The following is a 21,960-nucleotide window of genomic DNA, read 5'->3' as shown; positions in this document are numbered from 1 at the left end:
AACACTTAATATCTAAATTCTAAGACGATATCTAGTCTTTTATTGCAATATTGATATAATATTGATATATTGCCCAGCCCCGTGCTCATGCATACAGCAGTAAAGCTAAAACAGAATAAAAACATTGTTTGTGTTGCTCCTGGTTGCCTTGGAGTCATCACTGACCCAGAGGTTTCTTGTTATTTGCTTCAAGAATGCTGATCTTGCTGATAGCGAGGAGCCAGGCGTCCGTTTGCGATCTCTCTCTTGTCCTTAAGTTTCACTCTCACCCCCTCTTCTCTTTACACCCTATCACGTTTTCACTTGCCCTTCTCTACTCTGTTCTGCCTACTTGTTGCCATCCCCCTCCGTCTCACAACCCGACTGTTCTTAATGTTTCCTCCATCTCTCTTCTTGGCTTCACAGCTTTCATTTGGCTGCAACGCGAGGACACCTGGACTGTCTCAATCTCATCCTGGGACACAATGTTGATGTCACTGCGACTGATGCCACCGGTAAGTTCAGGCTAGATTCAAGCAATACTCTGGAGCTGCATTAATAAACCCCCACTATATTACTCAGCTCAGACATACTAAAAGCACCTTGCAGTGGAACACAGTACTTTTCAGCACCAGCAACATTTGACAGTTTATGAGAGGCGTCGTTTCATTCAGAGACAAACCACCTACAAAGTCTTTGGTAAGAGTTAATCTGTTGCTGTTGCCATGTTTTAAAAATAAACACTGTGCACCTATGGTATGGCATGGTATGGTATGGTATGGTATGGTCTTCCATACTTCCATACATACTTGTGCCAGTACACATTGTTTTTAGGAGGGAGATGAGAACATGTTAGGCAGAGAATTAGTCTTATTGGTTGTCTGTTTAGTATATTGATAGAAGTAAAGTGCAGTTGAGCGCTGTTATTATAAACTAGGGTGTGAAATTAGACTGAATAATGACCAAAAGATGTAACATCTTGCCCTGCTTCCTAGAGGAATTTTACACAAAAATTTGACCAAGCTAAACAACACAGTACCACAGCCAGAAACAAATACATATGATTGGTTGTTGCTTCAGCGCATTGTTAGAGCACTAAAGAAAGCAGAGGCCAGCTCAGTTTTTGATTGTAGCACGTCACACCCATCAGTAATGCCAAGTGTCAGGCGTCAGTTTGTAGCAACATGTCACCAGCTATCAGGGAAAATGACCTGATGCTGTGTCACTCGTAGAGTGAACGCAGCATAAAGAGTAAAATAAACAAATTAAAAGAAATGCTGAAGAAGAATATTTTGATGCTCATTCTTCCAATTCAGATAAGGTATTAAAAGTGTACCAGCATGACAGTGCGCCCCAGAGAGACACACTAGGATTTATTTCCAAAGTGAAACTGTGACGGCGCACTTGGACTTTGAGGTGGAAATGTCATTCCAACTTGAGAGAGTATGTAACACATTAAAAGAAATGGGCTTAATGTGAAATCAGCTGCACATTCTGTGATGTATAATGTGTTGTACATAATTAATGTCAAGCTGTGAGTCCCTAACTGCCTCCTGATTGACTCATTAGGATCAAACTTGCTGTCTGTGGTTCTCAAACCGCAGCTTTACCAGCTGAGACAAGCTCAGTGATGCACTGATTAGTCTTGTGACACACGTGCAGTTTGACGTATTCTGGCTGCTTGACACGCAGAGATTTTGGTTTAATAGCACTGTCACAATGAAGCTGAGTCATACGAACAGTACAGTTATTTTTGGTTTCCTACAGTGCTGTTATGGACTCAGAATTATGACAGGCGAACTGGATTGGGCTGTTCAATACGCATATTCGTTCCTTTTGTTTCTGTACAGAATTTGAGAGTCTGAACAGGGTTTTGTTAGACGTCAGTCCAACAGTAACGTTCACACAATTTAATAATACAATAGCCAAGTTAGCCCCCAAGCTAATGCTTTCTAACTTTTCAAACAATAGATCGTAATGTGTAACATTTTTTGTGGACACTAGATATCAAGCAAAAACCAGTGACTATACAATATAAAGTTCCTGAAAGCTGTAAATACAAAATAACATTATCTCAGAGTCCGACTGGGTAAAGCCATTCCTCCTCCTAGCAGCTTCCTCCTCGTCCTCAGCTGCGTTTACCGAAGAGCAAATGTGGAGCGCTCATTCTGTGGATAAATCCAGAAACCGAAACATCCCCAGAAGTACACTGCACACTAACTGTGCAAAAAAAGTAAAAAATACTGCTCAACTCTAAGTTACATGAGGGTTTTTCGACTGATGATTAGGATTTTTTCGGGGATCATCCCTTTCAAAATTACCAAAATGCGTGCCTCCCTGTTAACCAGCCATCCTTCCCCATCCCCGGGGTCCGGACCCAGACGCCATTCTATCCATACCCAGACCTATAATTGAAAAATGATAAAGAATATTTAAATTTTCCCAGATCTTTTTTTATGTTACTTGGCACAGTATTTGCAACACTGGTTTAGTAACTTGGAAACTTTGAGATAAGTTACATGCATTAACTCATCTGATGTGACGCTACCCAGCCAGTCAAACCTGTGAGTCACGACTCGAGAGTGAAGACATGAGGCGAGAGACGGCATTCGGAGAAATAATGGAGTCAGAGAAAAGTAATTTCACAAGGTGCGTTCTAAAGAGACCACAGGTCACAAAGGAGGTCTGCACACTGTCGGCTTCGGATAATTAGTTTATTTCTCATTTCTTTGAAAGCACCATTTCGATTTGAGAGTGTTGGGTTTTTTTTACCCACAACAAAATCCCTGACCTTTGTGACCTGCAGTGAAATGTCCTTTGTTTTGCACCTGAGCGTTTTTCTCTGTATGTGCGCACAATTGGTCCCTTTTTTTAAAAGAGAAAAAAATGAGATGGCAGAAAACAGAGCTTCTAAACGGGAACAGACAGACTCTTACATTATTCCCACGAACATTTCAAAACCAGTATGTCTCATCATACGTTCATAGACTGTGGCGATTATTAAAAACAACAATATGAAGGGCTACTACACAAAGCTCAGAGCATCTTTTGAGCAAACAGTCCCACTCAAATCCAAACTGAGGGCACAGAAAGTAAAATATTTTACATGAATTAATCAGTATATTTATTAATCATATAAGGATAATTTCCAATGAAATGACACTGAATCACTTCATCATTATAAGAACAATTAAAATAAATAAATCTGCAGCTTACAAGTACCATCTTACAGGTCGTTGCATCACATTATGTTAGGCTCTTGAAATACATACAGTACAAACCCTTGATGTGAACTTTCTGATTGCTGCTTTTATTACTTTCAGGTAAAAATGCTCTTCACCTGGCCTCAAGAAATGGACATTCTCTGTGTGTGCAGAAACTCTTGCAGGTAAAGTTTAGTTGTGTTTTTCTAAAATTGTTTGTATCTGATTGGTGTTTAATCCTGAGAAATCCTGAAAAATGTGCCAAACTGCAAGACACGTTTAGTTACTTTAAGGGGTTTTGTGCGTCTGCTTTTATGGTGTGGCCGGAGGCATTATGTTTTTGGGTTTCCATTTCATTCTTGGGAACATAAAATCTTACGAAAGCCCGTAGGGAATTTCTTCAAATTTTGCAAAAATGTCAACTTGAACTCATTAATGACCTGATAAAAATTTGGTGGTTAAAGGTCACTATGACCTTGCGTCTGCCTCATTCTTATGAACGCCATATCTCAAGAACGCCATGAGGAAATTTCGTAAAATCTGGCACAAACGTCCACTTGTACTCAACAATGAACTCATTGGAATTTGGGGATTGATGGTCAGTGTCACTGTGACTTTGGGTCTGTCTCATTCTCATAAACGCAATATCATAAAACACCCTGAAGGAATCTCTTCAAACTTCTCTTGGATTTTTAACTGATTAGAATTTGATGATCGTCAAAGATCAAGGTCACTTTGACCTCATAATGTTTTATTAAAAAACACCTTTGTGGCCATTTTTAACACCATAACTCAGGAACTGAGACATTCGATTAGATATTGAATTGGTGACAATAATCTCAGGTCCACCTTGAAACTGTGCTCATTGTTTAGATCTTCTGTGCTGCCGGGAGGGAGAAACACGTGAAACATCCATATTTTCACAGACATGGATGTAAACTGTAACTGCTACTTGGCTGGTTCACAGAGGCATACAACTGGGAGGCTATAATTCTGCTTTTTTTATTGTTGTTTTTGTTTGTTTTTTGCTCCTCATATTGGTCGGTTGTGTATGTACGCACTCCACTGTATGCATGTTCCACAGAGCAGCTTCCCAGTCACTGGCCAGTCAGAGCAGTTTCCCTCTCAGCTCCTTTAAATAATTATTGCCAAACAGCTCTGGCAGCTGATCCCACTCCGTATTGGTCAACAGTAGGCCCTGTTGAGTCACCGTGCCCCACTGGGGGATTTATGTGTTTACAATCAGGGGGCTATCGCTGCAATATTGTGCTCTCATGGCGTTGTAGCCCCTCCCCCTCTGGCCCCGCCTCCTTCATGGCAGTGATCTAACAGAGGTCGCGGCTGTTGGCAGGGGGTTGTCAGTGGTGTTGACAAGCCTACCCTCCTGCAAACCTGCCGTCCATTCTTGGTGCCGTCATCACACCAGACATAGCAGCTGGACGCCAACACCCACCACCTCCTCTACCTCCGTCCATCAGCCCAAACCCTCAAGATATAGGATATCCCCCCTCCATGCTCCACCGTCAGCTCCCTCCCCCCTCTTCGCTTTGTCATTTGAGCGCGCTGCTAATTTTTGGCCCTTGTTGCTGGAGAGAGTTGGGTTTTTATAGTGGGGGTGGGGGGGGGGTCGGCTGGCAAGCCTACCCAGCAACATCAGGCCCCTGTTAGCATTGAGTCCTCAAGGCTTTCATAGCAGGCCCTCATCACCACAGTGGTACACTCCACCCAGCTGACTGACTGGGTAGAGATGTCACACGCGTATCAGCACAGCGCCACTTAGCCTAATGTGACCTGCATGCTGCTGCCTCTCAGCTTCACTGCAGCCTCACTGTGTCTCAGGATGAGATTTGAATTATTTTAGTCACTTTTTTGTTTAAAGAATTACAATTATGGAGAGAATATAGGTAGGTAAACCCCACTCTGTTGGAATAAAATGTAACACCTTTTTAAAATGAGCTCCACATGGGGTGCTCAGAAGCTCAGAAGCTACCATTTAAAAACTAGTGCTGTTGCGCAAAAAGACGTCTGTGAATCAGTAAATAATTTTTTGTGAGCATCAAAGTCCCTTAAAACGACTCATTTCACTATCTTGATGTCAGCCATCCAGTTCGATACATACTTTCTTTAATACATCTATGATTATTTTACAGATCCATGTTACACTACAGTGATATTGCAGCACTAGTTAAATCATTTGCTACGCTTGATTCTGTTGTTCCAACATGTTTTTATGTTGTTTTGCAGCACAACTGTCCAGTTGGAAATGTGGACCTACAAGGAAGAACCGCTCTACATGATGCTGGTAAGATTCTACTTTGTTGACTCTGCTACTGACTCTACTCTGCTCTAGAACTGACTTAACTGTAATCTACTCCAGTCTACCCCACTCTACTCTCTTCTGTTTAAAGTCAATGAAACCCTGACTTCTCTTTTACTAAATTTTCATTGTATCAACAGAGCATCCACATGATCACATCAATGTTAATATCTACATCATTATACATGTCACTGCTGCACAGTAAATCAAACATTTATAGCAGTCATAGTTGTGGCTTCCCACAATTAAATGAACAGCATCAGCTGTGATATTGACCTTTTAAAACGCTCCACTCGTAGAAAACTTAGCTGCATATCAAATTAAGTGCTTCCTCAAGCCAGCCTCCACTTTTAAAGAGCTGTGATGCTGCTGTGTGCACACCCTGCAGTGGCAGCCTGTGAAAAGCTCTCCAGGATATGACTGCAGAGGGGAAAAACAAAAAACCATCAACCATCATTATCTGTTGTGTTGGAGGATTTCAGATTTAGGAGAGAACAAATCATGGGCAGAGAGCGCATGAGATGTGTCTGTGCTGAAAAGCAACACAACTAACTTGTAAAACCACCTGAATAAAACAGTTCAATTTGCAGTAGGATGAAGGCATGAAGTCAAAGAGGATAAAAGTCCTAATGTCACCTCACTGAATTCCTGTCCTTCACCAGTGCCAACTCAGACATCCATAACAGCCACATGGTACAGGGTGTCACAGTACCTTGACCTCGGTGGATATGTATCCATCCAGCTCTCAGAGACAGACTTAAATAACCAAAACAATCACAATTTATTTGGTCAAAGATATGTGTCCATTCTGTACTGACATATTTATTTTTACTTAGCCTGTATTTTGGAAACAATTTTATTTATATTTTGCTTCAAGGAGATGCCTTGTAAATACAGACCAGTCATATTTTAATGCAAAGATTTGTACAGAAGCGGGAGTGTAACACAATGTTAAAAGTAGTGCTCTGTTCAATGTAATCTTTATATTTATGAAAATATATGTGTTGATTATTTTGGCCATAATCCTGCAGACCTACTGCACGTTGAACAGGAGATTACAATATAACAATGAAAATGTGCCATCTTTATTTTAGAGAGACTTATTTATCCTTACACTTTTTCAGCATTTGAATGACACTGCTGACTGATGCATGTGTGTATTTCAGAGAGTTGTGAGATGAAGGGATTGCAGTCATTGTTATTTTTTTTTCTCCACAGTCATGGCCGGCTGCACCTCCAGCGTGAAACTTCTTTGTGACAGCGGGGCTTCTGTGAATGCCAGTGATTTTGTGAGAATTTATTTTTTTATTAAATGCACATGGTGTATTGTAGCGGTCTATTCTAAGATGGTTTTTTTTCTTCATTTTCCAAGTGAGCAGTTATCAATATATATCAGTCTGCTAGCCCCTTAAAGGCTGTTGCTTTGTCAGTGACATTCGTCAATTTCACGTCAGATCAGTTTAAGCAGCGCAAAAACGCAGAATGAGCACAGTTTATATTTTGAACCTTGAACCCATTTTTGCTTTGAGGTGAGATGAAAATTGATTCTTTGGATTGGACTGTATTGTGTAAAAACTGTGTGATTTTGTCGATACATGTACGTGTGTGTATTTATGTGTTTTTCTTCAGGATGGCAGGACACCTCTGGTGCTAGCAACCCAGATGTGTCATCCACGCATCTGTCAGCTGCTGCTGGAGCGAGGGGCTGACATCACAACCCGTGACAAACAAAACAAGTAAGTAGAGACATCATCCCCTCATAGTGGTTATCTTTGGTGGGCTGGCAAATACAATGGAAACAGTGTTTGGTGATCACGTTTGTCTGGGTCAAATCAGTCTCTATAAGTAGGTGATTATTATGATTCTTTAAAAAAAAAATTCATGCAGCTCACCATCAAATTGACATTTATATATTTATTACATGAATAAGTGTAATGAGTGGCATTATGTTTTTTTTTCTCATTTGTTTTCATGTCCAAATAGACTTCAAATGAACACTCTAAATAGACTACTTGATTACTGAAAGCAAAATGAGCATTTCACCAAACCCTGCTCAGACATCAGGCACTCTTTGAAGTTTTGGTTGATAGTTTATCTGGGGAAAAAAGGAGCAAAAAGACGAATGCTCATATTGAATAGCCAAATCTGACATAATTCTGAGTCAGGCGCAGCCCTTATACACATCAGTAAAAACAGAACATGAAAAAAAGAAAAAAAATAACGCACCGGCAGTACATTTTTACAAAACATGTTTCTGGCTACCAAGACATACTGGAGTACTGGATTCTATGCATTTTCTGTACATATTTGTTGGGCGTATAATGATTTAAAATTGCATGACTTAATGCTATACGTTGGAGTTATGTCATAATTTTAAATATCACTTGAAGTACCTGAGAACGTCTTAATTTATATTTTCAGTTTAATCTGAATTTGAACTTAATTTCAGTGTTATACACATCACCCTGCCTCACTTATTTTGGTTTCTCAGCATTTATAACACAAAGCAAAAACAGTCTTTAAAAATCTAATAATATCTAAAAAATAACTAGAAATAGTGACAAGAACCAGAATTTTTATGTTTGCCACATGATTTGATTTAATAGCCTAATATTCAGTGACACAATTGTTTCGTAGTGAGTTTGTGCATTTTCTCCTCCTAAACTGTCTTCGTTGCCCCCCTCAGGACAGCGCTTATTCTTGGCTGCGAGTACGGCTGTAAGGATGCGGTGGAGGTGTTGCTGAAGAGCGGCGCCGATGTAAAGGCAGTTGACGGCTTGGGTCACGATGCATTTCACTACTCTCGCTTTAGCAAGAACGTGGAGCTTGTTGCGATGGTAAAAAGTTTCCTCGACAAAGCTACCAGAGGTGAGATGTCAAAACAGGCCGAAGATAAAAGAATATTGTGGCAGTTAGTTAGCTGTTTAGCTAGTTAGCTAATACAAGAAGAGGATATTTAGCAAGATCGCTGATTTCAAAAAATGATCAGATCATTGAAGGAAGGAAAGCTTCTGAAATGTAAACTCTTGTCAGACACCTGATGGCAGCAGTAGTGCTGTTGAATGCCAAGTGATTTCCAGGAAAGTAATGTGAAAAATAAAAAAAAACATGTTTAAAGTCCACTGAAAGCTAAGAAATCTTGAACCATTTGTCTCAAAAAACAAAATCTGAACACAAGTTTTCAAGGTAAAAGGTTATTAAGATGAAATGTGTGTAGACTTTTGCTTTCTTTATTTAAGTTGCATGTTCATATTAGTGTTTTAAGTGTTAATTTTAGTGAGTCTCTGAGTCTCATAGTCAACAGCAAAATTTAGCAAATTTGGCTACACTTGAGAGAAATACTGTATGTATTAACCATGATAACCATTATACATGTAGGCACAAATAGCCAATACCCCGAGGATGTTTTGCTTTCCAGTTTGCATTTTGCTCTGTTTTAAATGTCCAAATACACAAACATTAACTTAGTTTAAAAAAAAAAAATCTCTGTTTCAGTTACCTTGAACTTGTTTGCGCATGGAAAAAAAACATAGTGAAAAATATCAAAAACATTTGTATATGTGAAGACAGGTCCTTATTTTTTAATATTTTTGTCAGTAAGTGCATCGATATTAATATTTCACAATATCTAAAAGTTTATTTAGTGATTCCATGTATTTCTGATGTGTTATTTTGTCCTTTATGTTTATATTCTTTTATTTGAACATGTTTTTTTTGATAATGTATGTGAGGAAGTCTGAACCTGCTGTTTTCTCATTCTGTTCTAGATAAAGAGGCTGCGAAAATGGAACAGTGGAAACGGCAGGTAATCATCCAGCATTCAGCTCACACCATCCATTAAACCCCATGTAAAGTATAGTGTGGAGCCAGAGATATTCTCTGCACCATTTTACATATTTTAACGGACCTCTGTTTGAACATATAGCAGGGTAGGAATAACAATGCACTGACATTTGCTGTAGCCATAGCACATGTTTATACACGTTTATTTGCATCTCAAAGCCACTGTTGATAATAACGAGTCCTTCCTCCTCAGCATTCAAATGTTAAACACTTAAAGGTATGCATTATAAAAACACTCAAGATTTTGCATTTTCTCCCACTTGTTTGATATTTCCAATTATTTTCTTGGTACAACCTTTTCATGTCTCTGAACCTGTGAGGCGCTCACTGCTGCTCAGATGTGCATGACTGCCATCTAGTGATTGTGATTGAGAGCTGTTTCATAAGCTTTCATAACCCGTGGAAATGTTATATCTTCAAAACATAGTTGTAAAAAGATCCTGTCTCATCCCCAGCACTCGGTGGAGAGATCAGAGACTGAGGTGAACAGAAGGGATCAGATCATACATGTAAGTGCTGCAAAACATCACCCTCTCTTTTCTACACAAACACACAAGCAGTTTGCTTGGATTCACTGCAACCAAAGTCATCAAGGCATCCATATCCATAAAGCAGCAGTTAGTTATTTGTTTTAATAACATTCATGTGATACTTCTTCTATAGTCTTTGGTTCCCTGATACGCCCACAGTTACCAGACTTGATACCAAAATGGATTTTAAACTTGATAAACAGATAAAATCTGTTGTTTTATCTAGTTTTTATCAAATGAGGCTTTAGTCCAAGGTTAAGACTATTTTATCTTTTCTTTTTTTTTTTTCATTTATGCTTTTATCACAACCCGTTTGGACTACCGCTAGGCATTTTACATTGTTGTCAGCCAGTCCTTCCTCTCACAATTAAAGTCAAAGCTGCTGCTCGTCTTTAAACCAGGGTCCCCACAGATCCTTAAAAAGTCTTAAAAGGCATTGGTTTAATCAATCTAAAAATAAGGCCTTAAATTGTTATAAATAAATAGGAATTAATAGTCTTAAAAGTGCAAATACATAAAAGGTATGATTTTACCAATCTTTTTTTTCTGAAATTGTCTCGTTAAATCTCAAAATAATAATAGGTAACTTTAAAAAAGAAAATTACAGAATACCACTCACATTGCTGTCATTCAAAGTCATGTTTTATATTAAAGTACATTTTTGGGCAAAAACTCTCCTTAACCCTGGACTGGGGGAGACCAAGCTTTCTCATCTTTAAACTTGAAGTTAAACTTAAAGTTGGATTAGATTGATTTGTTGGTGTGTGTGTTTCAGGACTTGGAGAGGCAGAACGAGACCCTGCAGGAAAATCTCAGGAAGTACCATCAGGATCAGAGAGCCCTGGTGGATAAAGTCAACATGCTGCAGCAACAGCTCACACAGGTAATCACTACAACAGCTCAGCAAGAGCTACTGAGAAAAACTGCACAGCAGAGTGCAGTAAAACCATCTGAGCGTGCTTATCCTTCACCACTTGCTTTTTTTCTGTGGGTGGATGGATGTGAGGGTCCTTCCAGAGGTTTGAGCAATGAACTAGGGTTGCACTGGTAAACAGGTTTGTATGACATAGTATGTAAATTGACGAATATAATAATATGACACACAGAAAGAGACTTGTGGATCTAGCAGCGAGCAGCAAGTCCCTTTGTCGGATTTAAAACTACCGCGTGGGGGGGGGGCTTTAACACATAGACCCAGTTTCCACTGAGATAATAACGGGAAGGTGATGTGATCCTCACGGCAGGCGCTTCTTTCAGAGCGGGCTTTTTTAAACTAATTGATAGGGCTGGGTGATTTTACCTAAAATTGATATTAAATTTTTTGCTTTTTTTTTAAGTTTATTTTTTGCCCTCATAGTTCACTGACATGGTTTCATGTGACCATGGTGTGTTGGAGTGTAATAAACATGATGTATTATCATTTATCAAACTATCCAGCATTATATAAGAATTAAAGGCTCAATCTTAAACAACTACACTTCAGATAAATTTAAGCACATTGTGCTGATAATAGGCCAACCCCTCCTGACTGCAGGACTCTTGACTTGAATTTCTGCTGTGTGCTATTAATCATTTTACGTGTGAAAAATAGTTTTGAGTAGGCCTGCTTCTCCTATAGCTGCCAACAGCCTGCTAGCATTTCCAGTTAGAGAAAGGTTGAAAATGAGGCAATGTGTCCGTGGACCCCAGGCCCTCAATCTGAATAATTTAATCCAAAGTCTGAATTTGAAAAAGAAGTCACTTTCCACCGCTGAATATTTGTCTGTTTGTTCATTCAGACACTTTGTTGCTGTGAGGAGAAGCTCCGCTCTGTTTGTTTGTCTGTCTGTCTTACTGATGATGAGGATGTGTTGAAGCACATACGACTCTGTTGTCAAACACTCAGCTGTATTTCAGAGTCAAATTCATTCACCGGATTGACACTTCTGCAGTCGAAATGTTTTTTGCATGAGATTTTCCACGGTGTCGTGAGAGCCTGAGATGGCGCCCAAAAGCGTGAAACTCATGCAAGATGTGTGAGAGTTAACAGAACTTTTCAGTAAGAGGGTCTGAATGTCGGTTTCAGTTGATTGCCCAGCCCTACTAATTGCCCATGTGAAAGATTGATTGTTTGCTGATTGGAAATGCTACATTCAGTTGGCATAATAGATTTTTTTATTTATCATTGTTTGTTGCTGGAACAGTATCTGATTGTAGGAAAACAAGGGAATTCAATCAGATATGTTTTATTCATGTAATGTTAATAATTTAATTGAATGTATGTTTTAACATGATTTCTTTTTATTCATTTGCAGGAAAAGATCACTGTAGAAGACACTCAAAAGGAGGTAGGAAAGAAAGTTGATTGCTCGTGTATTGTGAGCCTCATTCACCGTTTTTTCCATTGTTTCCTTGGTAACATTTGTTTGAATCTCACAATGGATGCACTTGAAATTAGCATGCCATCATTATACAGAAGAAGCATTTATGTGTGCAGTGTCAAAACAATCTTAAGTGACTATAACTTTTTGAAAATAAAAGACTGTGAAAGGATGTTGTTAGTGCTGTAACAGCACATAACTGTGCATGTGGAGGTGAAGAGAAAATGAAGGAAGCGCAGCCAAAAAAGCCACTCAGTTGAGATTTGATGGCGTCTGAGAGCCACTGTTGAGAGGTTACTTTAAAAGTACCTTTGCAAAGTACCAATTATTGCACACTGGAGGAAGCTGTACCATAGCAACGCCAAAAAAGGCAGACCAATTCCCACTTACGTGCCCATTTGATTACAGTTCAAAAAGGGAAAGTACAAGAAATGTCCACTTTGGTTTTGTATTTAATGTCCATTCAGTCAGTCGGCTGTCGTCATAAAGTCCAATTTTTAGAAACCTTTAAGAAATTGTGTTTGGCTGACATTTTCTGTGCATTTCTCATTGATGTAAAAATACTTATATAAATATATTTTTGAATCGTAGTTCAGTTGAAGGGTTTTGTATAACTAATTGAATTAAAAAACTGTTTGCCATTGTTGAATATTTAATATTAAAAAATGATTATATAAAATTACAGTTTGTCATTTATTGATGTGAAGGTGTCTTTTGTCTGTCTGTATCTTGGGTCAGAAGGAGCAGTTGAAGGTGTTACTCAGCGCCAAAGACAGAGAGGAGGGGGCTCGAGGCCAGGAGACAGTCAAAGTCCAACTCCGCAGTACTTTGGTCAGTGACTTTATTTTAATCTGATGTTAACTTTGAGCCTTTAATCTTTAGGGAAATCATTGCAGTGAAGATGTATTTTGTTTGTAATCAGACTTAATACATATATTTGATATCAAGCTTTGAGTTACATTTTTGTGAATACAGGATTTGTCTGAGGTCTGAAAGTCTTAAAGTTCTTTCTTACTAAACATAAACTCAGTTGCCAGTTTATTAGGTACACCAGGCTAAAATGAATTTAATGTGATGCAACGATCATCTAGTGAAACCGTCATACGATGTTCAGATTTTGTTAACAGTTTTACATGGGCATTGATTAACTCTTCGGGTAATTTGGAGGCTACAGTTCAGAAAAGTCAAATTGTATGACTTTTGCTCACACTGGGCTCATTTTTACGGTGAATTAAATTGTGAACATAAACAGTTCCCATTTTGGGGTACCCTTGGCGTCCCCTAGCTGAAAACCACCAGGGTTAGGCTAAATATGAGAAGCACTTCTTCTCCAAAATGATCACACAGTTGAATCAAACCTCTCTGAAACAGTTCCAACAAAAATGACTGTTTTAACCTTCATGAAGGTTGGATATATTACAAAACTGTCATATCAGACAAGTGATGGCACTGAAAAAAGTTTAATGTTGATAATGTCCATTACCAATAATGGCAATTCTATTATTTTTTTCAAAACGTTTTATAGATATTGTACTCGGATAGTTATCATGAACTCTTTTGGCCGCAAAAAATTTGTAATGAAAATCTGATATTATTTATTATTGTTTGTAGTTTTGAACAATTTTATTTAGATTTTAACTGTTATTTGTTTTCTTCTTGATTGTTTTAATATTAATTAATGCTCGGCATAATTGAAAATGAGGATCTCCCTCAACTGATTTCCCGAGTCTTAAATACAGGTCGAATGAATGAATATTGTGCCAGCCAGATATTAGACTTCATCAGCTTTAGCGACATATCTGTTTTTGACAAAATGCTTAAGAACATAGTAAACATTACAGTCGTTTTTGAAATAAATCATCACTGGTAAACATTCAGTGTAGTGTTAAAAACAGAATAAACACAAGTCTAAAAATTCTCAGTTCAGCTGTTTGTAATGAGTTTCTGTTTGTATTCACAGGGGGACTACTCTGGGCAGTCTGTTATCAAAGGTGAGCTTCTGTCCATTTCCTGAATCACAAAGAAACATTTGATCATTATCTCAACCTTCACCTGCAGAGTACGAAGAGGTTTGAATGTTGTTTGTTTACTGTTTGTCTTGCAGGTAAAGAAAACGTTTTGGTCAAACAAGCCTTCAGCCTGGACTCTGAGAGGGTGAGTTTTTTGTTTGTTGAACTGTTTCACATGACCTGCAAATGTCTAAAATACAGTGTTAGCAGTCTGTTGAAAAATGAACCTGCTAATGCGGTATTTAGATCCTGATCGGAGAATTGCAACTAAGAATTAATCTGTCAGTAATGCAAAATTACAAGTCAGTGACTTTGTAAATGCATTAAGGTGCATTTAACAACTATTCTGTACTCTCAAACAAGTACTCTGGCTTTACATTTAAAATTACTACTAATAATAAATGAGTATGTTTCTCCTCTTTCTCTGCAGATGCATCAGAATCCGGGCATATCCCGTTCAATGTCCAGACCTCCAGAGAAGAGTCCACCCGCTGTAGGCTGGGACCTCTCTGGTGAACTTGACGCACTCCGACATGAACTTGAGACGGTCAAGAGACGACAGCAGGCGGCGGAGGAGGAGACGGCACGCCTTCAGTCTGCCCTGAACCGCAAAAACCGAGAGTGCCAGGAACTGGTTCAGAGCCGAGACACCATCCAGAAACAGGCCGACCAGCAGGTTCAAGAACTGGAGGAAGCTTTGGGGGACGTCCAGAAGAGGATGTTGGACTCTGAGTGTAAGGTCAAACAGCTGCAAGCACATGTCGTCGCTGTTAAGGAGCACTTAGGAGGTCAGGGGACAGAAGAACTGCGTGCTCAGCTCCAGGACATCAAGACCAAGTATGAAGGTGCTTCAGCTGAAGTGAGTCGTGTTCGTAACCGCCTCAAACAGAGCGAGAAGGCCTTGGAGGAGTACAAGAGCAGCGAGAACCAGCTGGCGGCGGAGGCAGAGAGGCTGAACCAGGAGCTCGCAGCGCTGACTGGAGAACGGGATGAACTTGCAGAGACGCTGTTAGAAATGGAGGCCCAGCTTAAGGAGGCTCAGACGAAACACGGCAACACAGTACCAGCCGAGAAGTTTGACAACATGAAAAACCTGCTGACCAACGCCGTCGACGAGAAGGAGCGGCAGATCGCTGAGCTGAGGGAAGACTACGATCGTGTGCTGGAGGAGGTGGCAGAACTCCATCGAAAACTGGACAGTCCTTCCTCGCAGGGCGCTTCGGGGACTTCGGAGGAGCAACAGAAGATTCAGGCAGCGCTTGAAGAGCAAAACGCTTCTTTGAAAAGGAAGCTTGTCGATGTGACCACTAGAAGCCAAGCTCTAATTCAGGAGGTGGAGGAGAGCGAGGAGGAGAGGGATATTTTACGGGAGCAGCTGGATGAGCTCAAAAGCAGGATTGAGATCGATTTTGTACCCATAAATTTGCACGACGAAGCGCGGAGGAACATGGTGACGGCTTTGGAGGAGCTGGAGGACAAATTGGTGGAAGCCAGTGAACGTTACGGCAAAGCAGAGGCGCAATTCCAGCAGCTCCAAACTGAGAGGGCCACGCTGCAGGAGGACATCAAAACTCTCCAAAGCGCCAACGAGAGACGCCAGACTGAAACTGACAGTCTGAGGTCTCAGAACGCCGACCTGATGAAGAAACTTGAAGTTTTGCAGAAGAGATGTGAAGACAGAGATAAAGAGTGTGTGCAGCTGACCACGCAGAGCCAGACTCTAAAACAGAGCCTGGAGGGAGAGTACGTTCCCAGACAGCAGCACGAGCAAGTGAAGATGGAGCTGAACTCCACCTTAGAGAGTGTTAAATCTGATATGTTGAAGTTGGAGACCAAAGGAAAAGAAAGTGGGGAAGAATTGAAGAATGTGAAAGAAGAAAATGCTAAGTTGAAAGAAGAGTTGGAGAGAGTCCTGGTGGACTTGAAAAAAGACTATATGAGCGTTAAAGATCACAGAGCGATTACAGACAAGTTGAACGTTTCTGTGGTCGAGGCAGAGAACAGAGCGAACGAGGCGTCAGCGAGATATGTGTCGGCTCAGGAGGAGACTCAAAAGCTCACCGAAGAACTGGAGGCTCAGAAGAGAGAACTTGATACCATCCAGGAGGCTATTCAGTCCAAGTTTATCCCTCTGACAGCGGCTGAGGAGAAAGAAAACTCTCACAGTGCGCAGGTGGAGGAGTTGACAGCCAAACTATTGGAAATGGAGGAGAAGTACAACAAAGAAAAATCTGCTGGAGAGAGCAACAAACTGGAGAAGGAGAAGCTAAAAGTTGAGTTTGAATGTGTTCAACAGAGACTGGCCTCTGCTGTCGTTAGCAGTGAAAAGCACAGGAATGTGGAAGAAGAGTTTAAAGGTAAATTTGAGGAGTTAACGCAAAAGTTCGTCAACTTAGAGAAGCAGCACGAGGAGGCGACACTTCAGAAAGCTGATCTTGAAAATCAGAACACCCTCAGCAATGCTGAGATCCAAAATCTCCAGGAGCGTCTGAAATCAGAGCTGACTCGGATAGCAACATACGACACAGAGCTTAAAGCCCTCCATGACGCCATGCAGCAGGCCCAGGCCGACTGCAAGAAAGCGAGAGAGGCTCAGCAGGAGGAGGCCCAGAGGGTTTGTGCCCTACAGAAAGAAGTTCAGGAGCTCCGCGGGGATCAGGCGTCTCTGCTGCAACAGCAGGCCAAGAGCAAAGAAGCCCTGGAGGCTGAGGTTAACAAGCTTCGATTGGCTCTCCATGAAGAGGAGGAGAACAGCGCCCAGAGGGCCGAAGACGTGGCCGCGCTGCAGTCTGAGCTCCTTCAGGCCACTCAGGCTCTCGAGGATATTCGGGACAAGGAAGACCAAATGAACCAGCTGAAGAAGGAGAAGCAGCAGCTGGAGGAGGAGGCCGCCACCTTCAACAACAAGCTGCTGAGCTTAGAGGAGGAGAGCGAGGAGGCCCGTAGGGAGGCGACTCAGGCGAGGGAGGAGAAGAGCAGGACCCGGACGGAGATGGAGGCCGTCCAGGAAAAGGGACGCGCCATCGAGAGAGAAATCAGGGAGCTGAAGGAGAGATATGACGAGTCGCTCAGCACCATCGGTGATCTGCAGAGGAGGATTCAGATGTCGGCGCAGCAGACTGAAGCCAAAGACAAGAAGGTAGAAACTCTGTTTGCTGTCTGTCAGTTTTTTGTTCTTTAAACTACTTTTGCTACAGACAATACGTTTTTGTTTGACTGTAGCTTCACCCTGACAAAAACAGACATTGATTTCTTGTGTTGCATTCAGAGGCCTTTCACAAGTATTTTGAGTGCCGAGCAATTTGTGATTTCTTTTGAAAACAGGAAAAACAGCAATGAGAAACTTGGCTATTCATGTGCGGCAAATTGCAAGAAATGAGCAGATTTAAAAAATGATTTTTAAAAAGATAGGGGGAAAAAGTTGCAAAACTATATTTATACCATACTTATTTAATTATCATACTTATATATATTTATGTATTTAACATTGTTGCACAGTTATTTTTTCTAAGCACCTTTTCAGATCATTTCTTAAAACTTTTAATTTATGTTTTTATTTATTTGCTAATTTTACAGTAATTTTCTTGTACTTTTGACTTATTTCTTGCTAATTTTATGTGATTTCTTCTTGCTCATGTTTGAAAGGGTTAATGTAACTACTCTAGATTTAAAATGTGGCAGCTTTCCATTAAAAAGCATTTGTTTTTACTCTGAAGAAAGAAAACCTACATTACATACATATATATATTCTAAAAAATAAAATCAAAATTGTTACTATTTCTTGAATTAAATTACTTCCGTCTCAGTTGTGTCACATGGTTGATCCAGTAATGAAAAATGCACTGAGGTCAATATTTGTGTGTTTTTGTGTTTCTCAGATCACAGAGTTGCTGACAGATGTTGAGCGATTGAAGCAGGCACTGAATGGTTTGTCCCAGCTGGCGTACACCAGCAACGCGCCCAATAAGAGACAGACGCAGCACATCGACACACTCCAAGCCCAGATCAAGAGCCTACAGCAACAGCTGGCTGTGAGTGGACACAGAAAATTATGTAAACCTGCAAATTCTGCTTTATTTTACTGCTCAGTAATGCTTTCTTGTGAGAGACTGACTGAAAAACAACAGCAACGATGCATTCATTTCAACTGAAATATGTCATTTTCAGCCATAAGGGGTCTCACAGTCAAAACAATAACAAAAGACGAAGCAATGTTGTCATTACACTTAGGATTTCTTCATCGTTCAGGAGGTTTTTACTGAGAGGCACGTTATCTGCAGATGGCTTCTCCTTTCCAAAACAAACAAACGAGGTGATTTAAACTGGTCAAAACACAGAATGAGGCAGTTTCACATTAAAAATCAGTGTTTCTCCAATACTGTTCAACAACGCAGGGGCTGGAGCCGACCTGCAGCTGACATTTGCTCAGCTTGTTTCTCTTTTAAGACTAAAGACTGAAAACCTTAATCCTGTTAAAACATAAAGTAGAGAAGGAAAAATGTGGCTTAAACGTGTCACTACCACTGTGTCGGACAGGGCTGAAGAGGATGAAGATGCTCAGCCTCATGCATTACAGAAAAAACAGATCATAAACATTTCATGTCCTTGTAGATGCACTCAGTGACTGCACCACGTCGATATTTACAACGCTGACACTGACTGAAACAATAACCACTGTGTCGTCTTCATGTCTTTCTCTTCTGCTCCATAAGGATGCTGAGAGGCAACACAGGGAGGTGGTTTCCATTTATCGAACTCATCTCCTCAGTGCAGCACAGGTAAGCTCCTCTCATTTATCTCAGTTGATGGTGCAAAATGTCTGATTTCACTTCCCATGAATGGAGTAAATTAAAATAATTTTAGGTCTGTTGTTCAGTTTTCTGACGACCTTACAGAAGTTTAAGAACGAAAATAGTAAGGACGTTGAAGTCACAGAGAGCAGAATTCATCCAAGAATAACTAAGATGATAAAAGTGTTTTGGAAAAAAAAAAGAAAAAGAATGATTTAATTTAAATATTTGATTTTATAAAAGGCATACTCACACAGCAAGGATTTACCATGCACTGTGTCAGTTCATGGCCGTTCCCAAAAACAGTTTCTGATTTTAAAAACTTCACTTATTCGAAAATCCTCTCTTCACAAAAGTTATTGGCTAATCATAACTTCCTGCCACCTACATGGAACAGAAAGAAGGGATAAATTGGGAGCTGTCACAACAGCTGCTGCAGGACGGCTGCAGTGACTGAAAGGTTATGTGACACACTAGAAGAGCAGATAAAAAATCTAAACAATCATACATTTGCAATCATTGAATGATATGTAAGAAAATATGTTTATTAAATCACATTGGTTTTTTTTATTGAATCTTGGTTGCGCTTTTGTCAAATCAAGATCAACCTACTTTCAGCATTTGGTCTGCAGGTACTTCATGTGTTTACTTTACAGTAGCCTGCTTATTATTTCAGGTAGACTTTGTAGTTAATGGTTGGACATCTTGTGGGAGCAGGCTGCAAATCCATACATCAAAACAGGAAACTTCAAGAAGGCAAAAAACAAAAGTATACGAGAAAACATGGACTCAGCAAGAATCATTTAAAACTATGTAACTATAAGTGCACAATCACTGTCGGGAGCTGAAGCACACAATGATGTTATGTGAGTAACGAAAAACAGAGCTCACGGTGGCTGTGCTTACATGCACACACAATATCCTGCTGTTTACATGGCTAATGAATCAATATTTCACTAATATTTCTGTTTACATGCAGCTGTGCATACTCTGATTAATATGGGCTAATTTTGTTAAAATGTAGAAAAGTGGATTGACATATCAGCAGTTCAGTTACTCACAATGTGAGTCACAAACTGCTACTGAGGAAAAAAGAACTCATGTCGGCCTGCATTTTTTGATGGACCTGCAAAAACGTCCAAAACTATCCAAGTCTTTCATAATGCTTCAAAGTAGGTGTATTTCTCCTGACCAGCAACGTGGCCTTTTTTTCCTTTATTTTTCGGCATGCATCTCAACATGTTGGCAACATGTGCCACTGAACGCTGCACTGTACATACATGCACAGAGCCAACCGTAAACAGTCAATAGACTGTGTGCTGCAAACTGTAGTAAAACCTCTGTTGAGACACATATTCTGAACGTCCAAAGAATGCTGTTAATCTGAATAATACCGACATTTCTTGCATGTCTTAATTGGAAAATGCTACATTCAGAATATCTAAACACATTTTGCTGTTTATGTGACCTGTATCAGATTCAATAATAATAGTGGAATATTAGTGTGCATGTAAACACAGTCAGTGAGAAATATGGTACAAATAGATTAACTGCCGCTCTTTTTTGACTGCGTTTCTCTCTAGGGCCACATGGATGAGGACGTCCAGGCCGCCTTACTACAGATCATCCGCATGAGACAGGAGTTTGTGTGTTAAAGCTTCCTCCAACGAAACAAAGTGCTACCTGCTGACTCAAATTCACCATTCTCACATCTCCCACTGCTGAGTCCTCCTGATGTGGCCCCTGTGGGTGCCCAGTGTGTGTGTGTTTGTCATTTGGCAAAATTTTCCGCTTGGAAATCCTTTTTTTTTTTTGTAGTGGTATGGCTGCACTTTTGTTCCCAGATATCTAAGGGCCTTTTCACACCGAAAAGTCAACGCCAAGGTCCACATTTTTGTTACGCTGTATATATTTGATCTGATTAGTTTTGGTTCCACACTGCAATCTCGTGAGCGCACTGAAGAACTATACATGACACACCTACAGTGTGTCCTGTCGTCATCACTTACGTGAGCTTCTCTCTCATCCTCTCTGAAAATAATTGAAAAAATGTCTGAGTTTTCATGATTTTTTTTTCCAACTCCCATGTGCTACTGAAACCTACACTGTACGTTTACTATAATTTAATGACATTATTGCTCATTTCTCCTGTCGCCAATGAAAAAGACGTGTCTGCTTTGACCGCAGCCGCCGTCTGTGTCGCTCAACCACAAACACGCTGCAGACGAGGCGCTACACCACTCTGATCACGTGATGATAACCTGCATAAACTTACCGTACTTTTTCTGAAAGTCTGAACCATCCAAAAAAAATGTTTTCTCACAGGAAACAAAGCGCACCGTGGTTCGGTTTGACCAAAGTTCGGCCGTTTGTGATCCAGGAGAGATCGGATTTGATCGGATCGGATTCGGATCAAACTCAAAAGTCCGAAAGTCCTGAACAAATGAGGAAGGTGTGAAAGGGCCCTAAATCTGTGTGTTGTGGGTGAAAGTGAATAACTGTAGATTTTAGATACAAATGTGTTGTTTTCAACTTCAGTAGAAACTCAGCGGATGAAGACTCATAAATGTTACCGTATAATTTTCTATATCCAGCTGATCTGTGAAATCACTGTAACTTAATGATCTACATCTATGCAGGAACATATTTCAGTCTCTCTGACAGTACGTTATGTGATGACATTCAGCACATTTCTAAATTATGCGAATCTGTGCAGCTTTATGCAGCATTAATGCATTATATCCATTGATTATCGGAGTTATTAGGTCCCTCTCATAGATCGCTCACTCTTGAAACGCTCATCTGAAATGTAAAACAGACATGAACACAAAGACCACTTTTCACATTCCCACCTGACAGTCAGCGCTCACACAGCATGTTCTCGTGTTTAACAGCATGTTTGAGGGATAGATTCACATTTCTTTCAAGT

General features: G+C 40.2%; 1 protein-coding gene across 2 annotated transcripts in view; it reads left to right on the top strand.

Moving 5' to 3' along the window:
- Positions 1-21,420, top strand: part of uacab (uveal autoantigen with coiled-coil domains and ankyrin repeats b) — a 55,371-nt gene extending 33,951 nt beyond the window's left edge. For both annotated transcript variants that reach the window (XM_042491508.1, XM_042491517.1), the window contains exons 3-19: positions 406-494; positions 3,303-3,367; positions 5,427-5,484; positions 6,718-6,788; positions 7,129-7,235; positions 8,186-8,367; positions 9,267-9,304; positions 9,798-9,851; positions 10,648-10,755; positions 12,167-12,199; positions 12,971-13,063; positions 14,193-14,223; positions 14,337-14,386; positions 14,672-17,380; positions 18,120-18,272; positions 18,954-19,019; positions 20,615-21,420. In XM_042491508.1, the coding sequence (XP_042347442.1) occupies positions 406-494; positions 3,303-3,367; positions 5,427-5,484; positions 6,718-6,788; positions 7,129-7,235; positions 8,186-8,367; positions 9,267-9,304; positions 9,798-9,851; positions 10,648-10,755; positions 12,167-12,199; positions 12,971-13,063; positions 14,193-14,223; positions 14,337-14,386; positions 14,672-17,380; positions 18,120-18,272; positions 18,954-19,019; positions 20,615-20,686 (3,979 nt within the window). In that variant the 3' untranslated portion in view covers positions 20,687-21,420. The remainder of the gene's footprint in view (positions 1-405; positions 495-3,302; positions 3,368-5,426; positions 5,485-6,717; positions 6,789-7,128; positions 7,236-8,185; positions 8,368-9,266; positions 9,305-9,797; positions 9,852-10,647; positions 10,756-12,166; positions 12,200-12,970; positions 13,064-14,192; positions 14,224-14,336; positions 14,387-14,671; positions 17,381-18,119; positions 18,273-18,953; positions 19,020-20,614) is intronic.
- The last annotated feature ends 540 nt before the right edge of the window (positions 21,421-21,960 follow it).

This window comes from Plectropomus leopardus, chromosome 1, assembly GCF_008729295.1.
Source record: "Plectropomus leopardus isolate mb chromosome 1, YSFRI_Pleo_2.0, whole genome shotgun sequence".
In the NCBI taxonomy this organism is placed as follows: Eukaryota; Metazoa; Chordata; class Actinopteri; order Perciformes; family Serranidae; genus Plectropomus; species Plectropomus leopardus.
Note: the sequence above shows the minus strand (reverse complement) of the source record. Positions and strands in the feature narration are given on the sequence as shown.